This window comes from Pan paniscus, chromosome 1 (assembly GCF_029289425.2).
Source record: "Pan paniscus chromosome 1, NHGRI_mPanPan1-v2.0_pri, whole genome shotgun sequence".
NCBI classification, from domain to species: Eukaryota; Metazoa; Chordata; class Mammalia; order Primates; family Hominidae; genus Pan; species Pan paniscus.
This window is the reverse complement of record NC_073249.2, coordinates 52,664,010-52,687,035: the sequence shown is the minus strand read 5'-3', so window position 1 is coordinate 52,687,035 and position 23,026 is coordinate 52,664,010. Positions and strand designations below refer to the sequence as shown.

At 37.2% G+C, this 23,026-nt stretch overlaps 1 protein-coding gene across 6 annotated transcripts in view; it reads left to right on the top strand.

The window, feature by feature from the left end:
• Window positions 1-23,026, top strand: part of LOC134728364 (complement factor H-related protein 3) — a 141,685-nt gene that overhangs the window by 89,714 nt on the left and 28,945 nt on the right. For 3 of the 6 annotated variants that reach the window (XM_063598065.1, XM_063598070.1, XM_055110204.1), the window contains 4 exons: window positions 7,678-7,860; window positions 9,424-9,600; window positions 9,884-10,066; window positions 13,135-13,331. The exons of 1 other annotated variant lie outside the window; for it this stretch is intronic. In XM_063598065.1, coding sequence (XP_063454135.1) covers window positions 7,678-7,860; window positions 9,424-9,600; window positions 9,884-10,066; window positions 13,135-13,331 — 740 coding nt within the window. Of the gene's footprint in view, window positions 1-7,677; window positions 7,861-9,423; window positions 9,601-9,883; window positions 10,067-13,134; window positions 15,243-23,026 lie in introns of those variants that run through there. 2 more of the 6 variants (XM_055110202.3, XM_055110207.3) reach the window with 2 other exon arrangements.

Here is a 23,026-nt window from a genome sequence, read left to right as displayed (position 1 = left end):
TATTTAATGATTCTAAAATTTGGAAATGCAGTTTGATTTCTTTTATTTATCTTTTTGGGAGTTTTGGTCGTTATTAGTTGGAATCATCTTAATAATTCTGAATGTAAAATCTCTTTTAATTATATGTAATGCAAATGCATTCTCTTTGTGGCTAGTATTGTTCTTTCCTTTTTTTCTGCATTATGAACAAGTTGCTCATTTTACTAAATAATTGTCAATCTTTTTTCATGATGAATATTTTTTGGTTCTTTTTTTATATTTTATTATTATATTTTAAGTTTTAGGGTACATGTGCACAATGTGCAGGTTAGTTACATATGAATACATGTGCCATGCTGGTGTGCTGCACCCATTAACTCATCATTTAGCATTAGGTATATCTCCTAATACTATCCCTCCCCCCTCCCCCGACCCCACAACAGTCCCCAGAGTGTGATGTTCCCCTTCCTGTGTCCATGTGTTCTCGTTGTTCTGTTCCCACCTATGAGTGAGAACATGCGGTGTTTGGTTTTTTGTCCTTGCGATAGTTTACTGAGAATGGTGATTTCCAGTTTCATCCATGTCCCTACAAAGGACATGAACTCATCATTTTTTATGGCTGCATAGAATTCCATGGTGTATATGTGCCACATTTTCTTAATCCAGTCTATCATTGTTGGACGTTTGGGTTGGTTCCAAATCTTTGCTATTGTGAATAATGCCGCAATAAGCATACGTGTGCATGTGTCTTCATAGCAGCATAATTTATAGTCCTTTGGGTATATACCCATTAATGGGATGGCTGGATCAAATGGTATTTCTAGTTCTGGATCCCTGAGGAATTGCCACACTGTCTTACACAATGGTTGAACTAGTTTACAGTCCCTCCAATGGTGTAAAAGTGTTCCTATTTCTCCACATCCTCTCCAGCACCTGTTGTTTCCTGACTTTTTAATGATTGCCATCCTAACTGGTGTGAGATGGTATCTCATTGTGGTTTTGATTTGCATTTCTCTGATGGCCAGTGATGGTGAGCATTTTTTCATGTGTCTTTTGGCTGCATAAATGTCTTCTTTTGAGAAGCATCTGTTCATGTCCTTCGCCCACTTTTTGATGGGGTTGTTTGTTGTTTTCTTGTAAATTTGTTTGAGTTCATTGTGGATTCTGGATATTAGCCCTTTGTCAGATGAGTAGGTTGCAAAAATTTTCTCCCATTTTGTAGGTTGCCTGTTCACTCTGATGGTAGTTTCTTTTGCTGTGCAGAAGCTCTTTAGTTTAATTAGATCCCATTTGTCAATTTTGGCTTTTGTTGCCATTGCTTTTGGTGTTTTAGACATGAAGTCCTTGCCCATGCCTATGTCCTGAATGGTAATGCCTAGGTTTTCTTTTCGGGTTTTTATGGTGTTAGGTCCATCGTTTAAGTCTTTAATCCATCTTGAATTAATTTTTGTATAAGGTGGAAGGAAGGGATCCAGTTTCAGCTTTCTACATATGGCTAGCCTGTTTTCCCAGCAACATTTATTAAATAGGGAATCCTCTCCCCATTTCTTGTTTTTCTCAGGTTTGTCAAAGATCAGATAGTTGTAGATATGCGGCGTTATTTCTGAGGGCTCTGTTCTGTTCCATTGATCTATATCTCTGTTTTGGCAGCAGTACCATGCTGTTTTGGTTACTGTAGCCTTGTAGTATAGTTTGAAGTCAGGTAGTGTGATGCCTCCAGCTTTGTTCTTTTGGCTTAGGATTGACTTGGTGATGCGGGCTCTTTTTTGGTTCCATATGAACTTTAAAGTAGTTTTTTCCACTTTGGTGAAGAAAGTCATTGGTAGCTTGATGGGGATGGCATTGAATCTATAAATTACCTTGGGCAGTATGGCCATTTTCATGATATTGATTCTTCCTACCCATGAGCATGGAATGTTCTTCCATTTTTTGTATCCTCTTTTATTTCCTTGAGCAGTGGTTTGTAGTTCTCCTTGAAGAGGTCCTTCCCATCCCTTATAAGTTGGATTCCTAGGTATTTTATTCTCTTTGAAGCAATTGTGAATGGGAGTTCACTCATGATTTGGCTCTCTGTTTCTCTCTTATTGGTGTATAAGAATGCTTGTGATTTTTGTACATTGATTTTGTATCCTGAGACTTTGCTGAAGTTCCTTATCAGTTTTAGGAGATTTTGGGCTGAGATAATGGGGATTTCTAGATATACAATCATGTCATCTGCAAACAAGGACAATTTGACTTCCTCTTTTCCTAATTGAATACCCTTTATTTCTTTCTCTTGAAGGAAATCCCTGGCCAGAACTTCCAACACTATGTTGAATAGGAGTGGTGAGAGAGGGCATCCCTGTCTTGTGCTGATTTTCAAAGGAATGCTTCCAGTTTTTGCCCATTCAGTATGATATTGGCTGTGGGTTTGTCATAGATAGCTCTTATTATTTTGAGATATGTCCCATCAATATCTAATTTATTGAGAGTTTTTGGCATGAAGTGTTGTTGAATTTTGTCAAAGGCCTTTTCTGCATCTATTGAGATAATCATGTGGTTTTTGTCTTTGGTTCTGTCTATATGCTGGATTACATTTATTGATTTGCATATATTGAACTAGCCTCGCATCCCCGGGATGAAGCCCACTTGATCATGGTGGATAAGCTTTTGGATGTGCTGCTGGATTCGGTTTGCCAGTATTTTATTGAGGATTTTTGCATCAATGTTAATCAAGGATATTGGTCCAAAATTATCTTTTTTGGTTGTGTCTCTGGCCGGCTTTGGTATCAGGATGATGCTGGCCTCATAAAATGAGTTAGGGAGGATTCCCTCTTTTTCTATTGATTGGAATAGTTTCAGAAGGAATGGTACCAGTCCCTCCTTGTACCTCTGGTAGAATTCGGCTGTGAATCCATCTGGTCCTGGACTCTTTTTGGTTGGTAAGCTATTGATTATTGCCACAATTTCAGAGCCTGTTATTGGTCTATTCAGAGATTCAACTTCTTCCTGGTTTAGTCTTGGGAGGGTGCATGTGTCAAGGAATTTATCCATTTCTTCTAGGTTTTCTAGTTTATTTGCGTAGAGGTGTTTGTAGTATTCTCTGATGGTAGTTTGTATTTCTGTGGGATCGGTGGTGATATCCCCTTTATCATTTTTTATTGTGTCTATTTGATTCTTCTCTCTTTTTTTCTTTATTAGTCTTGCTAGCGGTCTATCGATTTTGTTGATCCTTTCAATAAACCAGCTCCTGGATTCATTAATTTTTTGACGGGTTTTTTGTGCCTCTATTTCCTTCAGTTCTGCTCTGATTTTAGTTATTTCTTGCCTTCTGCTAGCTTTTGAATGTGTTTGCTCTTGCTTTTCTAGTTCTTTTAATTGTGATGTTAGGGTGTCAATTTTGGATCTTTCCTGCTTTCTCTTGTGGGCATTTAGTGCTATAAATTTCCCTCTACACACTGCTTTGAATGTGTCCCATAGATTCTGGTATGTTGTGTCTTTGTTCTCGTTGGTTTCAAAGAACATCTTTATTTCTGCCTTCATTTCGTTATGTACCCAGTAGTCATTCAGGAGCAGTTTGTTCAGTTTCCATGTAGTTGAGCAGTTTTGAGTGAGTTTCTTAATCCTGAGTTCTAGTTTGATTGCACTGTGGTCTGAGAGACAGTTTGTTATAATTTCTGTTCTTTTACATTTGCTGAGGAGAGCTTTACTTCCAACTATGTGGTCAATTTTGGAATAGGTGTGGTGTGGTGCTGAAAAAAATGTATATTCTGTCGATTTGGGGTGGAGAGTTCTGTAGATGTCTATTAGGTCCGCTTGGTGCAGAGCTGAGTTCGATTCCTGGATATCCTTGACTTTCCGTCTCATTGATCTGTCTAATGTTGACAGTGGTGTGTTAAAGTCTCCCACTATTATTGTGTGGGAGTCTAAGTCTCTTTGTAGGTCACTCAGGACTTGCTTTATGAATCTGGGTGCTCCTGTATTGGGTGCATATATATCTAGGATAGTTAGCTCTTCTTGTTGAATTGATCCCTTTACCATTATGTAATGGCCTTCTTTGTTTCTTTTGATCTTTGTTGGTTTAAAGTTTGTTTCATCAGAGACTAGGATTGCAACCCCTGCCTTTTTTTGTTTTCCATTTGCTTGGTAGATCTTCCTCCATCCTTTTATTTTGAGCCTATGTGTGTCTCTGCACGTGAGATGGGTTTCCTGAATACAGCACACTGATGGGTCTTGACTCTTTATCCAATTTGCCAGTCTGTGTCTTTTAATTGGAGCATTTAGTCCATTTACATTTAAAGTTAATATTGTTATGTGTGAATTTGATCCTGTCATTATGATGTTAGCTGGTTATTTTGCTCGTTAGCTGATGCGGTTTCTTCCTAGTCTCGATGGTCTTTACATTTTGGCATGATTTTGCAGTGGCTGATACCAGTTGTTCCTTTCCATGTTTAGCGCTTCCTTCAGGAGCTCTTCTACGGCAGGCCTGGTGGTGACAAAATCTCTCAGCATTTGCTTGTCTGTAAAGCATTTTATTTCTCCTCCACTTATGAAGCTTAGTTTGGCTGGATATGAAATTCTGGGTTTAAAATTCTTTTCTTTAAGAATGTTGAATATTGGCCCCCACTCTCTTCTGGCTTGTAGAGTTTCTGCTGAGAGATCTGCTATTAGTCTGATGGGCTTTCCTTTGTGGGTAACCCGACCTTTCTCTCTGGCTGCCCTTAACATTTTTTCCTTCATTTCAACTTTGGTGAATCTGACAATTATGTGTCTTGGAGTTGCTATTCTCTAGGAGTATCTTTTTGGCGTTCTCTGTATTTCCTGAATCTGAATGTTGGCCTGCCTTGCTAGATTGGGGAAGTTCTCCTGGATAATATCCTGCAGAGTGTTTTCCAACTTGGTTCCATTCTCCGCATCACTTTCAGGTACACCAATCAGACGTATATTTGGTCTTTTCACATAGTCCCATATTTCTTGGAGGTTTTGTTCATTTCTTTTTGTTCTTTTTTCTCTAAACTTCCCTTCTCGCTTCATTTCCTTCATTTCATCTTCCATCACTGATACCCTTTCTTCCAGTTGATCACATCGGCTCCTGAGGCTTCTGTATTCTTCACGTAGTTCTCGAGCCTTGGCTTTCAGCTCCACCAGCTCCTTTAAGCACTTCTCTGTATTGGTTATTCTACTTATACATTCGTCTAAATTTTTTTCAAATTTTTAACTTCTTTGCCTTTGGTTTGAATTTCCTCCTGTAGCTCGGAGTAGTTTGATCATCTGAAGCCTTCTTCTCTCAACTCGTCAAAGTCATTCTCCGTCCAGCTTTGTTCCGTTGCTGGTGAGGAACTGCATTCCTTTGGAGGAGGAGAGGTGCTCTGCTTTTAGAGTTTCCAGTTTTTCTGCTCTGTTTTTTCCCCATCTTTGTGGTTTTATCTACTTTTGGTCTTTGATGATGGTGATGTACAGATGGGTTTTTGGTGTGGATGTCCTTTCTGTTTGTTAGTTTTCCTTCTAACAGACAGGACCCTCAGCTGCAGGTCTGTTGGAGTTTGCTAGAGGTCCACTCCAGACCCTGTTTTCCTGGGTATCCACAGCAGTGGCTGCAGAACAGCGGATTTTCATGAACTGCGAATGCTGCTGTATGATGGTTCCTCTGGAAGTTTTGTCTCAGAGGAGTACCTGGCCGTGTGAGGTGTCAGTCTGCCCCTACTGGGGGGTGCCTCCCAGTTAGGCTGCTCGTGGGTCGGGGTCAGGGACCCACTTGAGGAGGCAGTCTGCCCATTCTCAGATCTCCAGCTGCGGGCTGGGAGAACCACTGCTCTCTTCAAAGCTGTCAGACAGGGACATTTAAGTCTGCAGAGGTTACTGCTGTCTTTTTGTTTGTCTGTGCCCTGCCCCCAGAGGTGGAGCCTACAGAGGCAGGCAGGCCTCCTTGAGCTGTGGTGGGCTCCACCCAGTTCGAGCTTCCCGGCTGCTTTGTTTACCTAAGCAAGCCTGGGCAATGGCGGGTGCCCCTCCCCCAGCCTCGCTGCCACCTTGCAGTTTGATCTCAGACTGCTATGCTAGCAATCAGAGAGACTCCGTGGGCATAGGACCCTCCGAGCCAGGTGCACGATATAATCTCCTGGTGTGCCGTTTCTTAAGCCCGTGGGAAAAGCGCAGTATTAGGGTGGGAGTGACCCGATTTTCCAGGTGCCGTCTGTCACCCCTTTCTTTGACTAGGAAAGGGAACTCCCTGACCCCTTGTGCCTCCCAAGTGAGGCAATGCCTTCCCCTGCTTTGGCTCACGCACGGTGCGCTGCACCCATTGTCCTGCGCCCACTGTCTGGCACTCCCTAGTGAGATGAACCCGGAACCTCAGATGGAAATGCAGAAATCACCCTTCTTCTGCGTCGCTCATGCTGGGAGCTGTAGACCGGACCTGTTCCTATTTGGCCATCTTGGCTGCCCTCTATGATATCTATTTTTATAGTTAGTGCTCTGTTGCTTTAAATTAAGGCTCATCTTCAGTTACAGCTGACTTTTACTTTTTAAGTAAAGGGGACTCTGAAAGTTGTTTGTGTGTATTGTTTGCAATTTACAAAACATTCCATTATAGAAACCGCATGATAATTATGGAATAATTGAGACGTAAGATAATGGGAATCTTCCTACAACATTATAGGAGCAACTGTCTTCAACAATAGCCTAGGCCCCTGAAAGAAAAGTCCCTTTTTCTCCTGCCATAGGCACCAACTCTATCATTAATCCACCTAATAAATATTGTTGTGTGTCAAGCACTTTGTAGATATTGAAAATAAAGCTGTTTACAATAGAAACTGAACACTGTAGTTTAGACGCTGGAGGAGATTAATAGGAAAGTAGGCAAGAATAGATCAGAAAACTCATGATTATGACAAATGCTATATTATAAATATGCATCATCTTTAACATGATTTCTTTTTCTTTCAGATAGTGAAATTGGTCCATTTACATTTGTTTTCTAATTACTAATTAGAAAAGAACATATTAAAGAACATATACATTACTAATATCTTAAAACATATACATTACTAAAATAAGTACTACCTTGTACGTATACCCATTAGTAATGTATAGAACACATACGTTACTAATATATAAAGAACAAATACATTGCTAATATATTAGAACTTATTTTTGCTATCTTGTTTGCTTTCTTTTTTCTGCTTACATTTCCACATGCCTCTCAAACACCACGTCTATATGGGTTTAAGCACCCACTTAAGATGACAACCACTTTAAATTCTTGGAGACAAAGGATTTACAAAATTACTTTCTTGCCTATGGTAGCAGTGTGTATCATATCTTTGCCTGGGAAATGGCATTTGACTTAATGAGGTTTAAGACCCCTTAATAGTACCAAAAATACTCAGGCTGTTGCAAAGTAGCCAGAAAGTCTTCCAAAATTTCATTAGGGACTTGAGAGTCTCCTAGATCTGCATTCCTCAAGGCCTGCCAGAGCTCTGTTGACAGTCTCAAGGATTCTTTGCTTTCATTTTGCCCTTCCCTGTGTTCAACATTTCCTTCAGAAATTCGTGGTTTCCTTTAAGAACACGGATGTCTAGGAAACTTCCAGTTTTGCTGTTTTCAACTCATTAACAAATGTTTCATTGTTTTGCCATATTGCCATGTTTTTACTTGTTCCCTCCTATAAAAGAACTACTCAACAAATATTTACTTTTTTCTCTACTTTTTCTATTTTAGGAACATGCTCAAAATCAGATATAGAAATTGAAAATGGATTCATTTCTGAATCTTCCTCTATTTACATTTTAAATAAAGAAATACAATATAAATGTAAACCAGGATATGCAACAGCAGATGGAAATTCTTCAGGATCAATTACATGTTTGCAAAATGGATGGTCAACACAACCAATTTGCATTAGTAAGTGATTTACATATTCCCATTCAGTTTCTGTCAACTTCGTTCCTCTCTTTGAGATGATAGTGTTTTACTTAAAATTATAGAAAACAATTTTAGGAGTAAAGAGATACAAATACTTCTAAAACCATTCAACACTCTGTGCCAAATTAAGTCTTTTGCATGTTTAGAGTAATGGCTACTTGGGAAGATGATCATTTCATCTCTTACAACTCAATCTGCCTTTACATAAAAGCAATCTTATCATGTACAGACTAGTTAGGGAGCTGCATGAGAATATCAGCAAAATATGTTAGTTGCCAATAAAAACTTTGTTGTCTTCCCTTTCTTTGTATTTCAAAATTATCAGCTGCTTGTATTGCATTCCGTGCTCACGCTCAGAAAAGTTGTACATGTCGGGGGAGAAATGAATGCTTAATTCTGAATTTCTGCTAGTGTCAGGAGAATCAGACCTTAAGAATTTGTATCAATGATGCTACTGAGGATATCCAATCAAAAAATTATCTCTACCCTATTGTTTACTACAGAGAAAACAAGTAAAGGAAAAGGGTAGGTGGGTGGGCTGAATGTTTACAAACCTCCTACCTGCCAATGGATTCTTTACATGTAAAGTTCTCTGAACATGCTCGACCTTTACTTAGTATGATAAAGAGATTGCATAATGAACAAAGGAAATCTTTCAGTGGCAAAAGTTGATTTTTTTTCTTTCCTCTTTATATATTCACAAAGAGTTTTAAAGACAAATTGCTGAATGTATTTTTAACCCAGATACTGTTGTATAATTTACATACTCCCAAATCCACTTCATTTTCAAGGGTACAATTCAACTATTTTTAGTCATGAGATAATATGGAACCTTGATACATAATACAACATGGAAGACTCTCAAAAATATTAAGCTAAGTGAGAAAAAAGATACACTTACAAAGTGATTATCTCAATGTTATCATGAGTTTTGGGGGTTATATGAATTCCTACATTTCTAGAATACTGTTTTCAATTTCTATACTTATCACGGGCTCTGTGTAAAGAAAAAGGTGTATACTTCAATTTTACTCAGCTTTGATAAATGATCCACTTTAAAACTTCTGAAATAAAAGACAGGATGCTTCATAAATTTTATAGAACTTATATCCAATTAATATAATTTTTATCTAATATATACACCCTTACTGTTAGTAAATCGTTACATAACTACATAAATGGTTACATTAACCTTTAAATTCACAAAATGTTATCGTCTTTAAAATAATATATTGTAGCATCATATTAGTAGACTTTAATAACAGCCAATGAGATTTTTCACAAATAAAAATAGGTCTGACCAAATGTTTCCAATATATTTTCACAGGATTTGAATGATAAGAAAGAATATACAGAGAGAAATATATTTAACTATTGTAATTATTATAGCACAAAAAGCACTGATTGTCAGACTGTTTTGAATAGTACTTAATTTATTAGCACACACTGATTGGTAAATTTTATCCCTACAATGGGTCTTTCTTAGTTGAGTTGTGCATCGCATGGCATAGAAAAGCAACCCTCAATTTTATTTTGTTTCAGAATTTTGTGATATGCCTGTTTTTGAGAATTCCAGAGCCAAGAGTAATGGCGTGCGGTTTAAGCTCCATGACACATTGGACTACGAATGCTACGATGGATATGAAATCAGTTATGGAAACACCACAGGTTCCATAGTGTGTGGTGAAGATGGGTGGTCCCATTTGCCAACATGTTATAGTAAGTATTTTATTCAAGTATTTTTTATTAGAATTAAATAAAATAATAGACACCTACATATGTATATGTACACATATGTGTGTACATATATGTACATATATATGTAGTCCTCCTATGAGTGTGAATTATCTTGAGACTTTAAAAAAAAAAACAAGGTTGAAAATGCAAATGTCTTCCTAAGAAATCAAATAAGATACAGTTAAGAGTATATAAAAAGCTTTATTTAGAAAGTTTCCAATAAGACTATTGATTTTTCCCCACATATAAAGTATTTTTTTTTCAGATTCTTCAGAAAAGTGTGGGCCTCCTCCACCTATTAGCAATGGGGGTACCACCTCCTTTCTACTAAAATTGTATGTGCCACAGTCAAGAGTCGAGTACCAATGCCAGTCCTACTATGAACTTCAGGGTTCTAATTATGTAACATGTAGTAATGGAGAGTGGTCGGAACCACCAAGATGCATACGTAAGTTCTTAAAATTCTAGATCCGGAGAAAATCAGAGTAATAAGTTTGATATTTGCTTTTTTATACTAGAATTTTTATGGGTTATTACCCTAGAACTGTGTTCACAAATAGCTATTCTGCTGAATATTTGCCTTTCAGATCTTAATATACAAGTGTATAAGCTTGGAAAATTCCATGTAAACAATGACCAAGTTTCTTTTTTAAAACAGGAATGTCGGCCTGGGGTGGTGGCTCACGCCTGTAGTCCCAGCACTTTGGAAGGCCGAGGCAGGCAGATCATGAGGTCAGGAGTTCGAGATCAGCCTGACCAACATGGTGAACCCTGTCTCTACAAAAAATACAAAAATTAGCCAGGCATGCTGGCATATGCCTGTAATCCCAGCTACTCAGGAGGGTGAGCCAGGAGAATCATCTGAACCCGGGAGGCAGAGGTTGCAGTGAGTGGAGATTGCGCCATTGCCCTCCAGCCTGGGTGACAGAGGGAGACTCCGTCTCCAAAAATAAAAAAAATAAAAAATAAAAAATAAATAAATAAAACAGAAGAAGAAGAAAAGAAAAAGAGAAAAAGAAAAAACCAAGAATGTTCAGAGTCTTCAATTTGTTAATGGATACAATGAGTCTTCAAGAATGACATCCATTTATTGCGCACATATGAAATATGGCATCTCAGCTTAACACCAGTAATCATTTTCACATTATTAACACTGAGATAAAGAGTTTTCAAACAGTTCTGAAAACATTGTTTCAAAAAACCACTAACTGGTAAACCCTACTTGAAAACATGAAATTTTTCCTGATAGAACACATAGCTGGTTAACACTGAGAAGTTCTTTCTCTGATTATTATTCTTACTTATATTTTATCAGTATTCCTAGCAAGAAAGAAAGAAATTAACGAAACTTCAGCCATTTCCATAACCCATTGCTTTTCCATTTTTACCTTATTCTCCTCTTCCCTTACACCAGAACCAAAATGAATACACTAAAAACCCCTCAAGCCGGTAATATAGGTATACTTCCAGAATTTTGTCCCCCAAGTACTATGAACTTGAAGCAACACAATTCAAAAAATATAAGCCACAATGATTATGGCAACAACAAGAAAACCTAAAAGAAAATTTGCCACAAGTTTCTACTAGCCTATGAGGTAGAGCCCTGGGATACCCATCAGTCCCTGCATGTCAGATAACCTATTCCTATCACAGCTCTTAAACTATAAGTTCATGAGTTTTTCAAGTGCTCAAGTTCCTAAGTACAGGATGATACAAGCAGTTCTTTTCTGTGACGTGACTCATTTCCTTTATTTTGATGCTATGCTACCTTTTACCTTTCATATTGACTGATGACGCTGATATTTTGGCTGATCTTACAATGGGCTAAACCTTAATTACTGTCCCCTACTTAAGTATCCACTTCTGTAGATGATCATGTCCAAGTTTGAGCTCCAAACTATGCAAGTGGCAAGACTGAAGAAGAAATTAGTATCCTCAAATCAAAATAGTTTACAAGTATCTTCAAACTTGATTTCATAGAAAAGTGTTAGGTTTCAGAGATAAATTCTGAGTCTCAAATTTGATTGAATGAGGAGATGGACACTCCTAAGATGGGTTTCACAGCAAAAGCATTACCTCTTCTCACAATCAAGAACAGGAAAGGATTATAATTATCTGAAGATATAAGATCAGTTCTATGATACAAGCAAGACTTTCAGTCTTCAAAACTAAGGAAGCAAAGAGCATTCAAGCACAGAATTCTAGGGAAAAAGGCAACCTTATGGAAAATATTACATATACATATGGCATATTAAAGCAATGAGGAAAACTTTCCCAGGCAGCAGGAAACTTTAGAAAGTTTTGGAAAATATGTTTGGAGAAGTATTTACAGTTCAAATAATATTTATTTTTGAATTGTAAACAGCCCCTGAATGTATTGAAGAGACCTTAAAAATTTTTGGATTTCAAAAGTGATATGTACTATGTTAAGAAATTTATTTAAGTAAGTACTTGAAAGATGTATTAAAATATGATTGGGGAAATTTCTAAAGAAATGCTAATGCTAATAAGGGCTAAACGAGAATGCAGAATACTTGAGTCAAAAGAAGAGATAGGTGAGTGAATGATATCATCAAAAATGAAAAGCTTGCTATGTAAGAACTGACACTTTTATCATGTAAGAATTAGGCTTAATACCTAGGGTATGGGTTGATAGGTACAGCAAACCACCATGGCACACATTTACCTATGGAACAAACCTGCACATCCTGCACATGTACCCTGGAACTTAAAAAAAAATTATAAATTTTTTTACAAAAGAATTTTATAAAAGAAAACCCATATGTGGAAGTAACATTATCTTACTGATTTTACAGATGAAGGCATAGTGAGATAGAGTAATTTGTCCATAATCATGTAGGGATTCATATTTACTCTGTGTGCTTATCCTTGCCTCTCTTTAAAATAGAAAATGAAGATGACAGGGATAGATGATGGTGATAGAGAGAGAGATAACTGATAGATATTGAGGTATATGTATGTATGTATGTATGTATGTATATATAGTTTCATTTTAATAGATGACTATTAGAAAGATTATACCTTTCTACAGTTCTGTTTCTACATTGTGGGCATAAGAGAAAAATACAAACATAGAATTAAATTAGCAAAATGTGAGTACATTTGGAGTGCTTGTAGTCACGGCTTGTCGAATGGGGGAAAGGAGGATAAGTAACCATGACTCCAATGGAACATGTTAGCATAATCCTTTTTGATATGAAGTCACTAGGGTGGACACAACATGTTTTAGGGAAGAAGAGTTCAGCCTCTAGAGAAAGACTGCCAGGGTTCACGTTTATCACCTCACCTGATGATCTCTGCTGTGACGTTGGGGAAGTGCAACTGAACTTATTATATTTGTGAAATGCTAAAGTCAGTATGTAGCACAAGTTAATAACTATTAACTATTTGGATTATTTTATAATTTTATTTTATCCTAAACTACTCATTAGGATGCATTTTATTTGCTCATGAAAGAGAAGATTATGATTGTTAATTGTTTTTTTCTGCTTTCAGATCCATGTATAATAACTGAAAAAAACATGAATAAAAATAACATAAAGTTAAAAGGAAGAAATGACAGAAAATATTATGCAAAAACAGGGGATACCATTGAATTTATGTGTAAATTGGGATATAATGCAAATACATCAATTCTATCATTTCAAGCAGTGTGTCGGGAAGGGATAGTGGAATACCCCAGATGCGAATAAGGCAACATTGGTACCCTAAATGTATGTCCAACTTCCACTTCTTCCACTTCTCAGTCTTATGGTCTCAAAGCTTGCAAAGATAGCTTCTGATATTGTTGTAATTTCTACTTTATTTCAAAGAAAATTAATATAAGAGTTTCAATTTGCAACTTAATATGTTCTCAAAAATATATTAAAACAAACTAAATTATTGCTTATGCTTGTACTAAAATAATAAAAACTACTCTTATATTGGACTTCTTATCAATGAATTAGTAAGTATAGTAAGTAAGTAAGGCAGACAGCTGAATGGCTTTCTGCATATTGTATAGTATACCTAGACATAGAAACAAAATGACTTGGATTTTATTTGGGGAAGTAATAATACCATAAAATTAGATATTAAAATTAGATATTAAAAAAAAGTGAAAATAAACACACTATAGTATTCCCTTATTGCAGCCATGGTCCTCTAGATGCAGTTAACCAAATAGGGTCATTTTTATTAAAAGTAGTGTTTCCTGCCAAACACTGACATTACATCATTATCATGATTTAAAGGAAATAGTACTAAAGAAGGTGAATTATTATCATTTTCCTGTGAAAAAAGAAAAGAGGTTTTGCTAACCCTTTCAGAGCATTGGGAACACAGCCAGAAGTGCATTAAATGTATATATTAACTTGGGCCATGTTGACACTTTAGGATGCTGAAGCCAGGTGCAGTGGCACACGCCTGTAATCCCAGCACTTTGAGAGGCCAAGCTGGGAATCATCAGAGGTCAAAAGTTCAAGACCAGCCTGGTCAACACGGTGAAACCCTGTCTCTACTAAAAACAGAAAAACTAGCTGGGCATGATGGCGTGCACCTGTAGTCCCAGCTACTCAGGAGGCTGAGGTGGGAGAATCACTTTAACCAGTGGGGCAGAGGTTGAACTGAGCCAAGATAGTGCCACTGCACTCCAGCCTGGGCAACAGACTGAGACTCTGTCTTAAAAAGAAATAAATAGGATGCTGAAAATTCCTATTTAAGGAAATAATTCTTTTTCTGATTTGTTTAAGGCTACATTTGTATTTTCTTAATACAAATATTTTGAAAGTTTCTTCATATATGGTTTTTGCATTTCTTATTAAGTTTTGCTTCAGATTTTTTTTTGTCTTTTCTCCTGTTAATTGCCTTCACTCTCTGTTCTGTACTTTTCTTTGTATATAAGGAGTTTTTGAAAAGATTGTATATCCCTGTTAACAAATTGAAATCCCTATTCACTTTAATAGATTTTTACCCCCAGTTAGCATATGGTTAGTGAGAAGTTGCAGGGTAAGAAGAAAACAATGTTCCCTTTCCCAACACTTTTCCTGATTATAGAGAAAAAAGCATGAACTTGTATAATGATCTAGTCCTGTACAGAATGAGAAATATTAATTGCTAGACTGAGAATGTTTTGGTGACTAAAGCTAGGAATAACTTTTTAAGACTGAAGAATGATATAAGCTATCAAATCTAACTCAGTTTTCAAATAACAGGTTTGCAGAGACTGGAGAATAAAAAGTAAAAAATTGTTTTATTAATTCCAGTGACTAATTCTACTTCATCAACATATATCATAAATAAAATTTCAAAAATAATTGCTGATATGGTTTGACTGTGTCCCCACCCAATTCTCACCTTGAATTATATAATCCCCATGCATCAAAGGTGCAAGCCAGGTGGAGATAATGGAATCATGGGAGCAGTTTCCCATACCCCACTCATGGTAGTAAATACGTCTCATGAGATCTAATGGTTTTATAAATGAAAGTTCCCCTGGACAAGTTCTCTTGCCTGCCACCATGTAAGATGTACCTTTGCTACTCATTCACCTTCTGCCATGATGGTGAGGCCTTCCCAGCAATGTGGAACTGTGAGTCCATTAAACCTCTTTCCTTTATAAATTACCTAGTCTCAAGTATGTTTTTATTAGCAGTGTGAGAATCAACTAATACAGTAAATTGGTATTACACAGTAGAGTGGGGTGCTGCTGTAAAGATAACCAAAAATGTAGAGTGACTTTGGAACTGGGGAACAGACAGAGGTTGGAACAGTTTGGAGGACTCAGAAGAAGGCAGGAAGATGTGGGGAAGTTTGGAACTTCTTAGAGAGACTTGTGAAATGGCTTTGACCAAAATGCTGATAGTGATTTGGAAAATGCAATCTAGGCTGAGGTGGTCTCAGCTAGAGATGAGAAACTTGTTGGGAACAGGAACAAGGTGATTGTCACTATGTTATAGCTCAGAGACTGGTGGCATTTTGCCACTTCCCTAGAGATGCGGAACTTTGAACTTGAGAGAGATGATTTAAGGCATCTGGTGGAAAAAATTTCTGAGCAGCAAAGCGTTCAAGAGATGACTTGGGTGCTGTTAAAAGCATTCAATTTTATATATTCACAAATATATGGTTTGGAATTGGAAATTATGTTCAAAGGGAAGCAGAGCATAAAAGTTCAGAAAATTTGCAGCCTGATGATTTGATAGAAAAGAAAAACCCATTTTCTGGGGAGCAATTTAAGCTGGCTGCAGAAATTTGCACAAGTAATGAGAAGCCAAATGTTAATCACCAAGACAATGGGGAAAATGTCTCCAGGGCATGTCAGAGGTCTCCAGGGCATGTCAGAGGTCTTCAGGGCAACCCCACCCATCACAGGCCCAGAGGCCTAGGAGAAAAAAATGGTTTTGTGAGTAGGGCCCAGGACCATGCTGCTTTTTGCAGTTTCAGGAGTTGGTGCCCTGCATCCCAGCAGGGGCTAAAAGGGGTCAACATAGAGCTCAGACCATTGCTTTGGATGGTGCAAGCCCCAAGCCTTGGTAGCTCCCATGTGATGTTGAGATTGTGGTGCACAGAAGTCAAGAATTAAGGTTTGGGAACCTCTGCTTAGATTTCAGAAGATGTATGGAAATGCCTGGATGTCCAGCAAATGTTTGCTGCAGGGGTGGGGTCCTCATGGAGAACCTCTGCTATGGCAGTGCAGAAGGAAAATGTGGGGTGGGAGCCCCCACACAGAGTCCCCACTGGGGCACTGCTTAGCGGAGCTGTGAGAAGAGGCCCACTGTACTCCAGACCCCAGAATGGTAGTTCCACCGACAGTTAGCATCGTGCACCTGGAAAAGATGCAGACACTCAATGCCATCCCATGGAAGCAGTCAGGAGGGAAGTTGTACCCTGCAAAGCCACAGGGGTGGAGTTGCCTAAGACCATGGGAACCCACCTGTTGCATCAGCGTGACCTGGATGTGAGACATGGAGTCAAATGAGATCATTTTTGAGCTTTAAGATTTGACTGCCCTGCTGGATTTTGTACTTGCATGAGATCTGTAGCCCCTTTGTTTTGGCCAATTTCTCCCATTTGGAACAGGTTTACTTACCCATTGTCTGCACCATTGTCTGTACCATTGTATCTAGGAAATAACTAATTTGCTTTTGATTTTACAAAGGGACTTGCCTTGTCTCAGATGAGACTTGAGACTGTGGACTTTTGAGTTAATGCTGAAATGAGTTAAGACTTTGAGAGGCTTTTGGGAAGGCATAATTGGTTCTGAAATGCGAGGACATGATATTTGGGAGGGGTCATGGTGGAATGATATAGTTTGACTCTGTGTCTCTGCTCAAATCTTACCCCATGTTAAGGGCAGGGCCATGTGGAGATAATTGAATCATGGGGACTATTTCCCCATATTGCTCTCATGGTAGTGAGTAAGTCTCACAAGATCTGATGGTTTTATAAATGGGAGTTCCCCTGCACAAGCCCTCTTGCATGTCACCATGTAAGATGTGACTTTGCTCCTCATTTACCTTCCACCATGATTGTGAGGCCTCCCCAGCCATGTGGAACTGTGAGTCAATTAAACCTCTTGTTTTAATAAATTACCTAGTCTCAGGTATGTCTTTATTAGCAGCATGAGAACAGACTAATATGATTGCCTTAGTTTCCTAAAATGGTACAAAAATAAATGGCAGGAAACCACAACTGTAGGAGCAACAAGCAATATCATCAGGAAGAGGAAAATAAAATGTGATATAAAAGCATCAGTGGGGTTATTAAAGAGAAGAGTATGCACCTAGCAAAGTGAATTGGTGTGATAGATAAGAAATTTGGTGTAGTGGGTTTTCAAAGGGAAACCATAGAGAAATGAATGATTACAGAGATTATTAATCTGGAGAATAAACCATAAAAATCTAAGTCTAGGGAAGAAACCAGTACAATTGCAATAAGTACAATCTTCGAAATGTTCTTACATTCCTTTCTAAACAATTATTCCTAGTGTATAGCTTAATGTGGTTCCAGGCAAAGTGAGAGATAAAATCTCACAGAAACATAATCTAGCCAATTGTTTTTTAATTATAAGACTAATGAACAAATCTTACAAATCTTTAGGCAGGAAAATAAAAATGACTGAAAATGAAATCTTAGGGAAAATAGAATGATTGTTATATTAAAATGTAAATATAGTGGGTGTGATATTTATCAAGCAAAATAGCTATTTATGGGCCAGACATAGTGGATCATCCTGTAATCCCAGCACTTTGGGATGCTGAGGTGAAAGGGTTGCTTGAGGTCAGGAGTTTGTGATCAGCCTGGGAATCACAGCAAGATCCTGTCTATAAAAACAAAGAAAACTAATTAGCTGGGCGTGGTGGTGCATGCCTGTAGTCCCAGCTACTAGAGGAGGATGAGGTGGGGCAATTGTGCCACTGCACTCCAACCCAGCGACAGAGCCAGTCCCTGTCTCAAAAAGAAAATAAAACAAACCCCCCCATTTATTATTCATTAATTTGTGCCTAGAAATCAATTGTTTTAACACACCCATTAAGAATCATTATATGCCAAGTCTTTTATCTAGATAGGAAGCACATTTTGAATTTGAAAATACTATTGCTTGATATGAAGTTAATTATAACTTCTTTGAAGATACAATGCAAACACAAAATTCAGAATACAAAAATATGTAGACAGTATGTTGTTAACAATAAGGGAAGAAAATATAGTGGGGAGATTGGCAGGAAAAACAAGACATTTTGATTTTATCACTTTGAGGTTTCTTCTACTTAGCAGTTATTTTATTTATTTATTTATTTTTAATTTTGTGGGTACACAGTAGGTATATATATTTATGGGGTGTATGAGGTATTTTGATACAGGCATGCAATGTGAGATAAGCACATCATGGAGAATAGGGTATCCATCCCCTCAAGCATTTATCCTTTGAGTTACAAACAACCCAATTACACTAAGTTATATTTAAGGTATACTATTAAATTATTGTTGACTATAGTAGCCTTATTGTGCTATCAATTAGTAGGTCTTATTCATTCTTCTAATTATTTATTTGTACCTATTGAAAATAGGTACCCACCTCCTCCCTGACACCCCCAACCACTGCCTTCCACCACTAGCCCCTTGCCTCTGGTAATAACCATTCATCTACTGTCTATGTCCATGAGTTCAATTCTTCTTATTTTTAGATCCCACAAATAAGTGAGAATATGTGAAGTTTGTCTTTCTGTGCCTGGCTTATTTCACTTAACATAATGATCTCCAGTTCCATCCATGTTGCTATAAATAACTAGATCTTATTCTTTTTTATGGCAGAATACTACTCCATTGTATATACGTACCACATTTTCTTGATCCATTCATCTGTTGATGGACACTTAGGCTGCTTACAAACCTTAGCTATTGTAAACAGTGCAGCAACAAACATAGGGATGTAGATGTCTCTTCCATATACTGATTTCCTTTCTTTTCAGTATATGCCCTGCAGTGGGATTGCTGGATCATATGGTAGCTCAATGTTTAGTTTTCTGAGGAACCTCCAAACTGTTCTCCATAGTGGTTATGCTAACTTGCATTCCCACCAACAGTGTACGAGTGTTCCCTTTTCTCCATATCCTCCCAAGCATTTATTACTGATTTTTGGATATAAGCCATATTAATTGGAGTTAGATGACATCACACTGTAGTTTTGATTGGCATTTCTCTGATAATCAATGATATTGAGTACCTTTTCATATGCTTGTTTGCCATTTATATGTCTTTCTTTGAGAAATGTCTATTCAAATCTTTTGCACGTTTTTAATTGGATTATTAGAATCTTTCCTATAGAGTTGTTTGAGCTCCTTATATATTGCGGTTATTCATGCCCTGTCAGATGGGTACTTCACGAATATTTTCTCCTGTTCTGTGGGTTGTCGCTTCTCTTTGTTGTTTCTTTTACTGTGCAGAAGAAGATTTTTAACTTTATGTAATCCCATTTGTTCATTTTTGTTTAGGTTTCCTGTGCTTATGGGATATTGCCCCCAAAATTTTTGAACAGACCTATATCCTGGAGATTCTCTGCAATGTTTTCTTGTAGTAGTTTCATAGTTTGAGGTCTTAGATTTAAGTCTGTAATCTACATTGATTTTTTTTATATGGTGAGACATAGGGGTCTAGTTACATTCTTCTGCATATGAACATCCTGTTTTCCCAGCACCATTTATTGAAAGACAGTCTTTTCCCCACTGTACATTCTTGGCACTCTTGTCAGAAATGAGTTCACTGTAGGTGTGTGGATTTACTTCTGTGTTCTCTATTCTGTTCCATTGGTCTATGTGTCTGTTTTTATGCCACTATTATGCTGTTTTGATTACTATAGTTGTGTAGTATAATTTGAAGTCAGGTAATATGATTCCTCTAGTTTTGTTCTTATTGCTTAGGATAGCTTTGGCTATTCTGGGTCTTTTGTGGTTCCATATACATTTTAGAATTGTTTTTTCCTACGTCTGTGAAGCATGTTATTGGTATTTTGACAGTGATTGCACTGAATCTGTAGATTGCTTTAGGTAGTATGGACATTTTAACAATGTTGATTCTTCCAATCCATAAACATAAAATATCTTTCCATCTTTTTGTATCCTTTTCAATTTCTTTCATCAGTCTTTTATAGTTTTCATTACAGAGCTCTTTAACTTCTTTATTTAATTCCTAAGTATTTCACTTTATGTGTGGCTACTGTAAATGGGACTACTTTCTTGATTTCTTTTTCACATTGTTCACTGTTGACGTATAGAAATGCTACTGATTTCTGTATGTTGATTTCATACCCAGCAAATTTATCAAATTTATCAGTTCTAATAGTTTTCTGGTTGAGTCTTTAGGTTTTTCCAAATATAAGATCATATCATCTGCAAACAAGGATAACTTGGTTTCTTCCTTCCCAACTTGGATGCCCTTTGTATTCTTCTCTTGCCTGATTGCTGTAGCTAGGACTTCCTGTATTATGTTGAATAACTATGTAACAGTGGGCATCCTTTTCAAGTTCCAGTCCTTTGAGGAAAGGATTTCAGTTTTTCTCCATTCAGTATGATACTAACTGTGTATCTGTTGAATACAGCTTTTGTTACTTTGAGGTGTGTTCCTTCTATCCCCAGTATTTGAGGGTTTTCATCATGAAGGATATTGAATTTTATCGAATGCTTTTTCAGCATCAACTGAAATGATCATATGGTTTTTATCCTTCATTCTGTTAATATGATGTATCACATTGATTGACTTGTGTATACTGCACCATCCTTGCATCCCACAGGTAAACCCCATTTGGTCATGATGAATGATCTTTCTAATGTATTGCTTAATTCAGTTTGCTAGTATTTTGTTGAGGATTTTTGTATCGATATTTATTAGAGATTTTAACCTGTAATTTTCTTTCTCTTTTTTGGGTGTGTCTTTGTCTAATTTTGGCATCAGGGTAATACTGGCCCCATATATTCCGCCAGCATCTGCCATACCTCAGTACCATATCAGAAAGAAGGAGCCTAGAGTATTATTCTGTTTCTCTGGGATGTTCTCTCACATACATGCATTCCCTCATCATTGGTCACACTTTTTGCCATTTTCTGTTTACTATCAATCTTAACCAAGCTTAGCATCTGTGGATGGAAGTCCACAGGGGAGCTATAATACCCACCCATAGAGTGCAGCAATAGCCCCTTGCATCAATAGCCTTTCCAGAACTTCCCTCTATGAACATTCCCAATAAGAAAAAGTACAGTTACAAATATAAAATATGGAAGGAGTATCTCTACCACTAGTCAGGGGGCAGCATCTAGGCAGTCTTAGTTTAGTGAGAGAAATAATCATTCCTCAGCCCATTGTCCCTTTAGTAATGTACACTTAAATTCAGAGGACTTGAAGTAATGTTTTCAGCTGCAATGACTTCTTGTGGTAAAATCTGCAGCTGTAATTCTAAATTGGTAAAAATGGATCTGGCAAAACAGAAACAGTTTACGGGGTTGGAAATATGTAAGATCTGACCATTCATGGCATTTGCCATAATCCATGTGTCTGTACATCTCTAAGCATTGCCTTTGGGATAACCACTCAATTCTTTCAAACTTCCAGATATATTGCCTTCAATGTTATTTACCATGAATCTTGCCTTGTAATCTAGATTTTATTATCTACAAGGTGATTGCTTCACTCAAATTGGGACGTGCTGTCAGAAAAACGGGCAGATTGCTTTGCACAAGGAGAAGAAGAATCACAGAGTTTAGACCATTTCAAAAAAGGAGCCAGAAGTTCTTTTGTGGATTATATCATTGGTCAAAAATGCTGGCTGCAAATTGCTTATGAATGTAACATACACCAAGAGCAACCACCAGTGGAGAGCTGCTGCATGTGTCATTTCCATATTATTAGTTTTTCTAAACTGTTCCATGCTAATTGGAATGTTTGTCTGATATTACCTATGAAATAATAGGCATTTTGAGTTTTAGATTTATTAACCACAATGGTGAGGGCTATCTTCATCAAAGCTCAGTAATGAACAAGGAATTGTCTTTTAATCCCCCTTTAAAAATTCACAAATAATAACCATACATATTTATGGGGTGCATAGTAATGTGTGTGTGTGTGTGTGTGTGAGTGTGTGTATATATATACAAACACACATATATATACACACACATATATACACACACACATATATATACATATATATATACACATATATATAATGTATAGTAGTCAGAGTAATTAGCATCTCCATTATCTCAAACATTGATCATTTCTTTCTGTTGGGAACACTGAATATTCTCCTTCCAGCTAGTTGGTACTATAAAGTATATTCCTGGTAACTGAAAAAAAATTACATCTAAGTGTTAACCTCAGGTATCTTGAAATGCCAACTCCTAACAGTCATAGCCTGGGAGTTCATGTTAGCCTTCTTGCAACTATGCGTATCCACATAATTAATCAAAATCATTTGTGTTTTGGTGAGAATTAGCATCTGCAATGGTGAGTTTTATGTGTCCGCTTAGCTAGGCTATCAATCCAAGTTATTTAATCAAATATTAATCTAATTGTTGCTGTGAACAAGGTATTTTATAGATGGAGTTAATAACATCTACAATAAGTTGCCTTTAAGTAAAGATTACCCTTGATAATATGGGTGGGTCACATTCAATCAATTGAAGCAATAAGAGTCAAAACTTCGGCTTCTCAAAGAAGAAATTCTACCTTAAGACTGTAACATCAACCCTTGTCTGAGTTTCTACTCTATTAACCTGCCCTATGAATTTTGGACTTGCTTATACTCACAAATCAAGTAAACCAATTGCATAAAACAAATCTCTATCTCATCTATCTATACACACCTCACACTACACATTCTGTTTCTCTGGAAAACACTAATACATCATCTTACCAC